At 42.0% G+C, this 12,500-nt stretch overlaps 2 protein-coding genes across 4 annotated transcripts in view; one reads left to right on the top strand and one right to left on the bottom strand.

Annotated features, from left to right (window-relative positions):
- LOC113800713 (uncharacterized) overlaps positions 1-2,186 on the bottom strand; it is a 19,322-nt gene extending 17,136 nt beyond the window's left edge. The window contains exon 1 of the mRNA XM_070140946.1: positions 2,046-2,186. Within this exon, the coding sequence (XP_069997047.1) occupies positions 2,046-2,060 (15 nt within the window). The 5' untranslated portion in view covers positions 2,061-2,186. The remainder of the gene's footprint in view (positions 1-2,045) is intronic.
- Positions 1,596-12,500, top strand: part of LOC113800717 (DBB domain-containing protein stumps) — a 48,280-nt gene continuing 37,375 nt past the window's right edge. For all 3 annotated transcript variants that reach the window (XM_027351518.2, XM_070140943.1, XM_070140942.1), the window contains exon 1: positions 1,596-2,942. In XM_027351518.2, coding sequence (XP_027207319.2) covers positions 1,934-2,942 — 1,009 coding nt within the window. In that variant the 5' untranslated portion in view covers positions 1,596-1,933. The remainder of the gene's footprint in view (positions 2,943-12,500) is intronic.

The following is a 12,500-nucleotide window of genomic DNA, read 5'->3' as shown; positions in this document are numbered from 1 at the left end:
TAATGATGTTAATGACAATAATACCATTAATGATGATGATGACGATGATAATGATGAAGATAGTATTATCATTAATAATAATGATGATAGTATTACTATTAATGATGATGACGATAATGATGATGGTGATAGTATTATCATTAATAATAATGATAGTATTACCATTAATGATGATGATGACGATGATGATGATGATGATGATAGTATTACCATTAATGATGATGGCGATGATAATGATAATGATGACGGTATCATAATTAATAATAATGATGATAGCATTACCATTAATGATAATGATGACGATGATAATGAAGATGATAGCATTATCATTAATGGTGATGATGATGATATTATCACTAATGATGATCATGACGATGGGGATAATAATAATGATGATAATGACGATGGGGATAATAATAATGATAATAATGATAGTAATTATAATAATATTAATAATAATGATATTGATAAGAATAATAACAACAAAAAATATAATAATGGCAATAATAATAGTCCCGATAATTATATGATAATGATAATATAAAGACAATAACAACTACAACAGCAATAAAAGTAATAATGATAATAATAATCATGATAATATTAATATGATAATAATTTTGATAACAATATTAATATCAATAATGATAACCATAATAATAACACTAATTATAACAATAACAATAAGTGATAATAATAACAAATGCATCAACAACAGCAATAATAATGATAATGATGATAATAATAACAATGATAAAAATGGAATTTATAATGATAAATATATTGATATTACTACTACTAGTAACAAAAAATAAGAACAACAATAACAACAACGGTGATAATAAGATAAATAACAATAGTTATTATTATCATAATAATAAATATAACAATTATAATAATTATAGTAGGAACAACAATAATATTAATAGTGGTGATAACAATAACAATCATAAACAAATAATACGGTAATAATCGTGATAATACTTAGAGCAAAAACAATAACAGTAACTACACAATAGAACAACATCATTTATAATAATAAGAAACATGTAAAGATTCACCAGTTATAAATACAGGTCTTGAGCACATGTCAAGTAATAAAATTAACCGTGGCAGAACCTGAAGTTTCTTATTTACTTTATGAGTTGTGAATCATATAACGTTCTTGCTGTAAATATTTCGATCATCGTTAACAACTGCATATTTAGGTTCCATCATATTTTTCTCGTGAAAGTATGAGTGCCGAGAATACTCGTAAATTCCATCTTCAAAGGAAATAACAAACGCAAATATGCCAGAAACACGTGACAGACAGAAATAATAATAGTAAGTACAAAAAGTAGTGATGCTAATATGGCAACATGCACACACAAGCCAAACAGTTGTTCTGTGCCACTTTATATTTGAGCTTTTTTCCTTTTCATTGACCAGCTCTTCTTATCATCGATAAACGCAAAACTTGCAATACAATACAACACGATTTCACTATAAATGAGTTATCAAAATATCAGCGTGCGTCACGAAACGTACCACAACGTAAATACCCGTTTGGCACCTCGCTGGGCATGGGGAAACTAGGGGTGGGAAAGCAAGTGATTCACAAACCTTCCGTAGTACAGTAGCGTGTTTAACTTGTTCGGAGGAGGAAGTGTGTGCTGTTGAATTTACGTTATTCTGAGGGGTGTGAGTGAAACGTTTGTTATTTGTGAGGAATTAGCGCAGTGCCTGTTGGGAATGCTGGCGTGGAGTGGTAGTTCATGGTGATTTTTATTGGTTAATAATTTGACTCCGTGGAAATTTGTTGTTTCACTATTTGTCATGACGTTTACCTGGCCGTATACATGTAAGCAAGCAGTGATTAGACAATCTGTTGGAATTAAATTGACTGGTAAATAGAGCTATCAGAGAGAAAGTGACACAAACGAGTGCCATCATGAATCACACATACATGAACACAGGAGTGCCCAAGCATCAGAATGGCCCTGCCAAGGTGGTGGACATGGATATGGATTTCGTAACGGATGCAAACGTTTATTACAACCTACCCCCTCCGTTGCCATCGGCTAATTGCCGGGGCACGTCACTTCCTCGTGGCCACCATTCCCCTCAGCATCAGCAGATGAACAGGGCATCTTCCTCTTGCCCCGCATCGCCCAAGCTTCCCTCTGCTGCCTCCTCTCCTCGGAAAGGTGGCCTCCTCCTGTCACGGCCACCCTGTGCCAGTGACAAGGGAAGCAAACCTTCCCTGCCGCCCGCTGTGCCAGAACGAGGCGACCCGAAGTCGAAACACGAGAAACTGTCGCACACTCGTTCCTTCGACCTGGATCACATCTACCAGAACCTCTGCACGGCTGTCAAGGGCGCCTCCAAACCGCGGAGCAATTCCTTCAGTATCCCGTGGCGGCGGAAGAAGAAACCGCAGGAGGCTTCGCCGGGGATCGCGGAAGAGGCCCGCGAAGAGGGAGGGGGAGGAGGGGGGAGCGGCACACCCCAGCCCCTGGCCAGCCCAAGTGTCACGTCCAGCACCAGCAACGCTGCGGAGAACGGGAGCCCGAGATCGCTGCCCGACACCCGCGGGAGCAGAGCCAGCCTCAATAGCAACAGCGACAACAGCAGCGACAGCAGTAACGATGAAGACGACGACGGCGATAGCGACTACGACGACTACTGGGCCGAGGTGTGTCCCAGCGTGACATACATCAAGAAGGACCTGCCCGCGCCCCGCATCCCCGCAGGCGACGCGAACGCAGAACAGGACGAGGAGCAGACGAGCTACAACACCTCGGCCACCCTGCCCCTCCGCGCCGCCAAGGGCCCCAAAAAGGACGGCGGCGACAAGGAGCAGACAGTAAATTTCGACTTGACGGCCAATTTAGAAGAATGGCGTCAGAAAGCAAGATGGTTGGAGAGGAAACGCAGATCGAAGGACATTCGAATTACAGGTAATGATGATAAATGAATTGCTATTCATAACCATTTTATGGACAAATTACCGACCATGCGTGATTTAGAAAACATTGGCTGATTTTGAAAATTTATTTGATATTTAAATATTTCTCATGTAGGCAGCTTACGAAATGGTAAGAAATGTAGGCCTTTCACTTTATAATCGAACTTCAGTCAAATTTTGATTTTACATATACGCGATTTTCGCACTTTTAAGGTAGATAAACAGCCCCATAATATCTTCATTAAAAATTAGTGAATGTAAGCACCCGTGAGCAAGAGTGTGCATATTGTGGGTGAGAAAGTGAAATAAAGAAGTATTCAGTGTGTCTGATTTTGCGTTCACAGTGGAGTTGGTAAAATACTCGTCACTACATAGTATAATTATAGCTCCATCTAACGTTAATCATTGTAAACTGAATGGCGAATAACTATCCCGACTAATTGTGCTTATCTGGTCCACTTTTTACCAAAGCAGTGTCATAATTTTCGGGCCGATTATCACCACAGATTTGTTCCTTTGCCATAAAGTTCCAGTTAAAGATGGCGTGTTGACATATGCGGCTGTTCCGATGGCATCTTCCTCGCTTGGCACTTGTTGCTCTTCATATTTAATATGTCTGGATGTTAATATGATCGCATTTTATCATTGGAGCTGCCGACGTTTAGGGAGGAAAGGATTGTATTTGAGTAATTCCGCCAAATGTGGTCGTGTAATTTAAGACGCTAAGTGTTAAACGTGAATATTTGGAGATTGGAGTAAAAGGTAATGGGGAAATACCAAGATTGTGATGTCGTTAAAGCTTACCGACGTATTTGAAAAGCAGGGATACTAGGACTAAGGCTAGAACGCGGTTTACAGATTCTTTGTGGAAACATCTGGATATAATCATGACCTCGATTGAGAATTACCGAAACATCTTGTGTAGCAAACGTTGAAATTAAAACAAAAATGAACATCTCAAAGAGAGATAGTAAGTAATGGAAGATCCTATTATTTTCTTTCAAATTTACAGCCTCTGCTTTGAGAGAGAAAACATTCTTGTCCATGCTTTTAAAGATGAAAGATAACAGATTTGTAAAGTGGAAATTCTGTGCAATAAGACGACGACCACCACCACCACCACAAACAAACAGACCACCATCAACAACAAACAAACAAACAAACTTCACCACCAACAACAAACAAAAGCCACCAACAGCAAACCAACACCAGGGGAAATACCTAGCCTACTGCAGGTCTAACACAAACAAATTGGACTGCGCGCGGACAAATTCCCCCAGTACGAGCAAACAAACCAGGCACAAACAAGAATTTCAGACGTAAACAAATCGACTTCACGCCCATGCCTTGGCCTAAGTCGTAAAATACATTCCGGAAATATCAGCGGGCGGGCGAATAATCAAGACCCGCTGTTAACGCCCACACTTAAGCAGCTGTAACACACGAGAACACGAACGCCAGGCGAATGCCAGTGTGTGGTACGAACGTCTGTGTCTGTAGAGCATAGAAATACTCGCTGACAGTGTATGGCCTACGTAAGCTGACGGAGAAGAGCGCCCGCTACAAACAAACGGCGCCGAATATAGATACATGCACATGACCTCAACGCTCGCACTTAACACCCAAATGCCTCCTTCTCACGTTAACACATGATTTTAACACCCACGCATGCTATATTCACACTTTGGTGTAACCCGTATATTACACTTAAAGATACGTTTTCGCTCGATGACCGTTCATGACTCAATATGATCGGCCAATGATTGTCTCGAGCACTAGTTCTATGTTTTTGAATGAGGCGCTTTTGCTTCGACCGACTGCCGCTAGAGTCGCCAACGATCACCGTTGTCTCGTAACAGTTGAGCAGCTGGCGGGTGAATAGAGTCGCAATCGTAAACGATCATTTGAGTTGGAAGGGGTTTCTGTGGCATCATGGATCCCGTCTTCCGATGAACAAGATGAGATCCATATGGAGGATTGATTCACACAATTTCTGAAATAATCCCTCTTCATTCCTCATTTCAATTGTCAAATATTATTTTAGCCCATTTTCTCCGATACACTTGGAAAAGAAATTAATCTTCCATATCTTCTATTAGAAGATAACCTTTTCCTGCTAAATTTGCTCAGAGCCATTTTCTCGTGACACTACCTTCCCGGGACATTTCTGCCACGTGACTCGTAAAAAAAAAAAAAGCTGTCTCTTCGAAAATCGCAGAGACGCGGACGCTCGAAGCAAAATAGTACACACATTACAATCAGTAATCGTTGAAGAATAATCGTAGAACGATATTCGCGATAATTGTACCGAGCAAAGCTTGCCTTAATACGCATTTTTTCGCACTTGCGCACATCCCGATCGACTTTGGTGTGTAATTCGTTATTGCCACGTTGCAATAGAAATGCACAGTTGGCAAAAAATATTGAAGGCTCTGAACTGCATGTTCAAATGCAGTTGCACACAAAGCAAAATAAATGGTAAGTTACTTTCTTACTTAATGTTGATACTGATGTTTGAAATATCTTAGGTAAATAAAAAAATCAGTTTAGACTTCCGTAACGGTAGAAATAAGTAGGGTCCAGAGGTTGTTTCTTAAAGGAAGGGATGCCGACCTCATATTTTTAACGAATTTGTTTCATAACATCTAGAAATTACCGTTGGTCTTTCGATTGAGGGCCTATCGGAGGACAATAACAAAAGCACATTATGATTATTCTTTTACTTGGCCTTATATTTGTAATTTGAATTGATTCAAAGACAACAGAATCGTGCGTAGAATGGCGATAGGTGAAACGAAACAAAATTGAGGTGCATTAAATCAGGGGTCGCGGATTAAAACTCGTTTGCTCTGTTTACATGGTTATATTTTGCATGTTAATTTAGAGGCCCCAGGACTGATTGTGCGATTGTATTTGCATGTATGTGCGCAGGTGTGCATGTTTGTTTACATGGGTGTGTTTGCGTCAACTCTTGCCAATGTTTGTACACAGCCAAATTTTGAAGAAAAATAAAATGTCAATACTCATAGTGCAGAGCTCTCTTCCCCCCCCCCCCCACCCACCCCATCCAGCGTAGGGAGGAGGGGAACGGCTGGGGGGGAGGGGGAGGGGGTGGGGGGGGGGGCTAGGGTGAGCCAAGACACATGATCGCCAGGTGGATTTCGTCCCTCTTGTTGCTGACTCATGCCGCCTTTGCTCCCCCTGTCTCAACGACGGGTATTTTTACGGGGCTGAATCAGTCGTGGCTTCGTTGAGGCGCGGGGGTCGAGGGGGGGGGGCGATTTTTCAATTTCAGGGAAGGAGCTTAAGGTAAATGTGACATTTTGATGCGCGGACATAGATATGCGCACGCACAAGCACGCGCTCACTCACACAAATATTCACGTACTCGCACTCGTACACGCACACGCACACACACAGGAAGAGAGAGATGGAGAAAGTAAGATTTTTTTTTCAAAATTATTTTGTTTTTGCCATTGTTATTGCTGTTTCGCCTTAAATGCTCTTTTTGAACATTTTATTCTTGCTGGTGTTCTGTCTCATGGTAATGATCTTAATAATCATCATAGTCGCCTTAATAATCCTCTCTTCTTTCTCTTTCTCTACCTGTATCTCAATCTTTTTCTGTTTCTCCTCCTCCTCCTCCTCCTCCTCCTCCTCCTCCTTTTACTTCTCTTTCTTTTCCTCCTCCTCCTCCTTCTCCTCCTCCTCCTTCCCCTCCCCCTCCTCCTCCTCCTATTCCTCCTTCCCCTCCTCCTCCTCTTCCTTCGTCGTCGTCTCCTCCTCCTCCTCCTCCTCTTCCTTCGTCGTCGTCTCCTCCTCCTCCTCTTCCTTCTCCTTCTTTTATTTCTCCTCCTCTTCCTCCTCCTCCTTTTATTTCTCCTCCTCCTCCTTTTTCTTCTTCTTTTTTTCCTCTTCTCCTCCTCCTCTTCCTCTTCCTCTTCCTCTTCCTCTTCTTCCTCCTCCTCCTCCTCTTCTTCTTCTTCCCTCTCCTTCTCCTCTTCCCTCTCCTTCTCCTCTTCTTCCCTCTCCTACCCTCTTCCTCCTTCTCCTCCTCTTCCTCCTTCTCCTCCTCTTCCTCCCTCTCCTCCTCCACCTCCCCCTCTTCTTCCCCCTCCTTTCTTCCTGCACACACACACACACACACACACACACACACACACACACACACACACACACACACACACACACACACACACACACACACACACACACACATATATATAAATATGTATGTATATATGCACATACATACATACATATACATAAAAATATACACATACATGCATACACATATGTATATGTAGATGTGTGTGTGTGTGTGTGTGTGTGTGTGTGTGTGTGTGTGTGTGTGTGTGTGTGTGTGTGTGTGTGTGTGTGTGTGTGTGTGTGTGTGCGTCTCACATGTATATATAAATGTTGATAGTTCTTTGTAGTCTTTGCAACACACGTGAAAGAAGAGGAACGAAATTGCTTACCGATGCATTGTAAATACTAATGTTTTTTTTTATTTTCTGAGGGATCGTCCTCTCGCCCCAACAGGACTTTGCGTTCCTTCTTCGCCGCGACTTGAAAAGGCGCCGGTACGTGGCGCTACTGCACCGCGATGACGTCATGTAAACATCAGGATCCGTCTGAAATTCCCTTGTCAAACAAACCCCCTCTTCGGAGGCGCCGGTTTCAGAGTCTTTCGCTCAGGTCGCTTCCCCACGAAGGGCGCGGGCGCACAGGCGAAGGTAGGGAACGATTATGGGAAGGGCGAAGCGCGGGGAAACACGTGTTGTGGTAATTGGGGTCTAAATATGGACCATCGTTAAAAATGTGGCGTATGTTTAAAAGGGGGAGGCGGGGCGGGGGCTGGGTTGTGCGATGGGGGGGTGAGGGTAAGATGGGTTGGGGAGGGGAGGGGGGGTTGGCCTCGGCGGAAATGATACGCTCCATCTAGAAAGCCACGGGCGTGTCTCCTTGTGGTTGTCTCGCGCCCAAGATAAACGTGGGCGGGTTGGCGGCGCAGTGTCACGGCCACACCGGAGGTTCGGTTAGGTTTTCCTCGCTTCTCCCCGTAGATGAGCAGCAGTATTTCTGTTGCTTTTTTTAGATCTACTCTTTTATTTTCTCGACGGAAGAAAAATTTCCGAGTGAAAACTTATGAAAGATGAATGGAGACCCAGTCCATTGATCTTTGTTTAGGGGAAGGATTTGCTGAAGATAAGAAAAGAGTATTTACGGAGAAAGTCGTCCATTTTTGGCCCGTCCTCCGGCGAACAAAAGGAAGACGTCTGCCCTCCTTCGCCGCCCTGACAGTACATCTTGAAGGGCTAAATTAAGGGAATCGCCCGAGGAAGGGAAAAAGGGGCGAGGATTCACCTCTTGGCAGGCCACCTACGACAGGAATCGGCGCCCGAGTAGGTGAACCACCTACTGTAGGCGTTGTAAGAGTAGAGATTCGCTCATGATGGCTGAAATTAAGTCCTCCAGGTGAAGAGCAGAACATCACAAAAAATAAAGAATACACATGGAGATTATGTCTTACAATGTTAAGAATGTCGGCCTTAGAGAGGAGGCGAAATCGGGTGCCCTCATATGGCGTGGATGGGCGGCCGTGGGGGGTGGGGTGGGGGTGCGGGGGTCAGCAGAGCGCTTGGTGAGGAAATCAGCGCAGGAATGGGATGGGAAGAATAGGAATTAGTACAGGAATCGGATGGAAATGAACGCAAGGAAGAGAATAGGAATCAGCGCAGGAGTAAGATGGGGATTGGCGGAAGAAAAGAACAAGAAGCAGCGGAGGAATAAAATATGAATTTAAGCAATGCGAGAATAGGAATCAGCACAGGAATAAGTAATGAATTCAAGCCAAAATAGAATAGGAATCAATGCATGAATGGGATGGGAAGTCATGCAAAAATAGGATGGGAATCAACACAGGAAAAGATGGGGAATTATGGAAAGGATGGGACGGGCATGAATGCAGGAATTTTATGGGAATTGTCACAGGAATAAGATGGGAATAAACCGAAGAATAGGACCGGGTTAACGCAAGAATATGAAGAGGACGGAACAGAAAGGGAAATAACGCAAAATTAAGTTATAAATTAATGGAAAAACAGGATTGGATATTAACACAGGAATAGGATGTAACTCAACCTAGGAATAGTAGGGGAATGGACGCAGGAATAGGATGGGTATCACTGCAGGGATAGGGAAGAATAATGCAAGAATAAGACGGGGACGGGGATTAACGCAAAAATGGGATGGGAATCAGCGCAAGTATAGGATAGGAATCATCGTATGAATATAATGGGAGTCAACTCGAGTACATCGAGGTACCCTTCCAAAAGCCCAGAAAAATACACAGAAGAAAAGCCTTGCTAGGAAGTCGAGAGAGAATCCACCTGGTGTTTATCCCAGACAGCCTCGAGGAAGTCTCCCAAGACTCCAAGGTGGAAGCGAAGTCGGATGTCCTGAAGAAGCTACGTCTTCCGGGGAGGCATCATCAGCTGGCGGGCGTCGAAGGGGCGGTCTGCAGGAACTAAAGTTGTCATCGCCTCGAAGTGCCTCGTTGCCAGAAGGCGTTCCCCCCCTCCCCCTCCTCCCTCCCAAGCCCTGCACGGCAACGAAGCGTCTGGTCTCGCATTCGCCCCTTGCATGTCCTTCGTCGGGGTACACAAAGCTGCGGTTTACGTTATGGCCTCTCCCTTCCTTCGGTGCCTGCGTCGGCGGGGAGAAGCGCCGGCGGAGGTGGAGTGTTTTGTAAATAGAACGTGATTTTAAGGTTAAATATTCTTGGGAATCTCTGTTGCTAAGCGCTTCTAAATATACAGATATGGATATCATAAAGTTCATGCTGTTTAGGTCGTATTTTACTTTTAGACTGCGTTATTCACTTTAAAAAGAATAAATATGGAAAGGGAAAACAAAAACAAATTTCCTTTGCAGTAGATATTCAAATTACATAATGGATATCATGAAGTTCATGTTGTTTAGGTCGTATTTTACTTTTAGACTACGTTATTCACTTTAAAAAACTGAAATATGGAAACGGAACACTCAAAAACAAACTAATTTCCTTTGCAGTAGATATTCAAATTACATAATGGATATCATGAAGTACATGCCGTTTAGGTCATATTTTACCTTTAGACTACGTTATTCACTTTAAAAAACTGAAATATGGAAAGGGAAAACTCAAAAACAAACTAATTTCCTTTGCAGTAGATATTCAAATTGCGTAAAGCTATGCAAAAGCGTAAATTTTCAGAAACAAACACTGACGAATTTTCCACAGGTAGGGCTCAGGTTACTCACGTTCAAGCCAGTATTTGGCCCGGGATCGAAATGCAAAAATCGCCTTAGGAAATCCCGCGGCGAGTTGGCTAAGTTCTTACCATGTTTATCAATTCTTGTTAAGCGTTTTTCTGCGCGCAGGAGCACACAAGCAAATCTGGGAGATTTATTTGAGGGTCGTGCCGTTTTATGAATTCAGAACGAGGCAAGATTTTTTGTTTTGTTATAACCGCTTTTTTTGTGTGTGAGTATGTGTGTGTGTGTGTGTGTGTGTGTGTGTGTGTGTGTGTGTGTGTGTGTGTGTGTGTGTGTGTGTGTGTGTGTGTGTGTGTGTGTGTGTGTGTGTGTGTGTGTGTGCGTGTTTGCGTGTTTCCGTGTGCGTGTGTGTGCGTGTACGTATGTGGGTGTGGGTGTGTTTGCACGCGTTTACGGATATATGTATTTGGATACGTCAGAGCGTTCCTGTATAAACTTACAATTTATTTCCCTCGAACCGATATTCAAACTCGGAATTCCAAGGGAAGACGTATATCGTAGTGGAAAGCAATAAAATCTGCTTGTATTGACCTCCTGTCCGGGAACTGCAGTGAAAACCTCCCGAATCCACGGTAAAAATGTTGGCAAAGTCCCGCCCCCCCCGCCCCCTAACTCTCGATTGTTTTATATAAATAAAGGAAGGAGTGGGGGATGGGGGAGGGGGTAGGGGGTAGGGAGAAGGACGACGGACGGCGACGTGCCAGAAAATACCGTCCCCTCTCCGAAGCGTAATTAAATCAAGGGGTTTAATTATTGTGCCCCATAGCATATCTGGCAAGCATTATACTCCCTCCTCCCGTCCAATAATTATTCTCGGAGGTATGTGGAACGATTCTGTCACCACGCCGGCTTTGTTTCGTGAAGAATGGGCGTATTTTTCTATGAAAGGGGTTCCTCAAATGAAATAATTTTCGTTTCTAGAATATCAACGGGAGGGAGGGAGGGAGAGGGAGAGAGAGGGAAGGAAGGAGGGAGGGGGAGAGGAAGAGGGAAAGGGAGAAGGAGGGGAGAGGGTGGGAGATGGGGATAGAGAGGGAGATGGGGATAGAGAGGGAGAGGGAGATGGGGAGAGAGGGAGTGAGAGAAGGAGAGAGAGAGGGAGAGAGAGAGGGAGAGAGAGGTTTACAGAATGTGCTGTTCTGTTGCTTTTTTTGTTGTTTTGATAACGATTATAGTAATACTAATACTACTAATGTTGACACTACTCCTTCTTCTTCTTCTTTTTCTTCTTCTTCTTCGTCTTCGTCTTCTTCATCTTCTTCTTCTTCTTCATCTTCTTCTTCTTCTTCTTCTTCTTCTTCTTCTTCTTCTTCTTCTTCTTCTTCTTCTTCTTCGTCTTCTTCGTCTTCTTCGTCTTCTTCGTCTTCGTCTTCGCCTTCGTCTTCGTCTTCGTCTTCGTCTTCTTCGTCTTCTTCGTCTTCTTCGTCTTCTTCTTCTACTATTACTACTACCTCTCCTACTGTTACTACTGCTGTTGCTGCTATTTCTAGTTGTAGTAATAGTAGTAGTAGTAGTGGTATTAATACTATTAGTACCACTAGGCCCTAAAACTGATGCTACTAGCACTAGTATTACTGCTACTAGTGATGCTAATTATGATAATGATTGCTTTTATTGTAATTATTATTGTTTTATTATTATTATTATTGGTGTTGTTGTTATTATTTGTTATTATTGTTGTTATTATTATTGTTATTAGTATTATGTATATTATCAATATATTTATTATTATCATTGTTATTATCTATTATTATTATTATCGTTGTTTTATTGTTTTCTTAGTACTGTTGTTATTGTTAGTATTTTTTGTTATGATGATGATGATTATTGTTATCATTATCAGTATCATCATTATTTTGTTATTATTATTATTATTTATTATTATTATTATTATTATTATTATTATTATTATTATTATTATTATTATTATTTTTAATATTGCTCGTTTTGTCCTTCATATTATTATTATTATTATTATTATTATTATTATTATTACTATTGTTGTTTTTATTATAGTTTATTATTACTATATTTTTCTTACTTCAGTTTATCATTATTATCATCATAATCATTTTAAGTAGCTCGACAGAAGTAAATAGTAGTAGTATCAGTAGTAGTTGTAGTAGTTTAACCGATAAAGCTACAGTTTCTTCATTCCATAAGGCTTCGGGACATTTAATCAGCTGACCTAATATTTCAGTCAGTTAGTCAGTTAATATTTCAGCCAAAT

Source organism: Penaeus vannamei, chromosome 27, assembly GCF_042767895.1.
Source record: "Penaeus vannamei isolate JL-2024 chromosome 27, ASM4276789v1, whole genome shotgun sequence".
NCBI lineage: Eukaryota > Metazoa > Arthropoda > Malacostraca > Decapoda > Penaeidae > Penaeus > Penaeus vannamei.
Note: the sequence above shows the minus strand (reverse complement) of the source record. Positions and strands in the feature narration are given on the sequence as shown.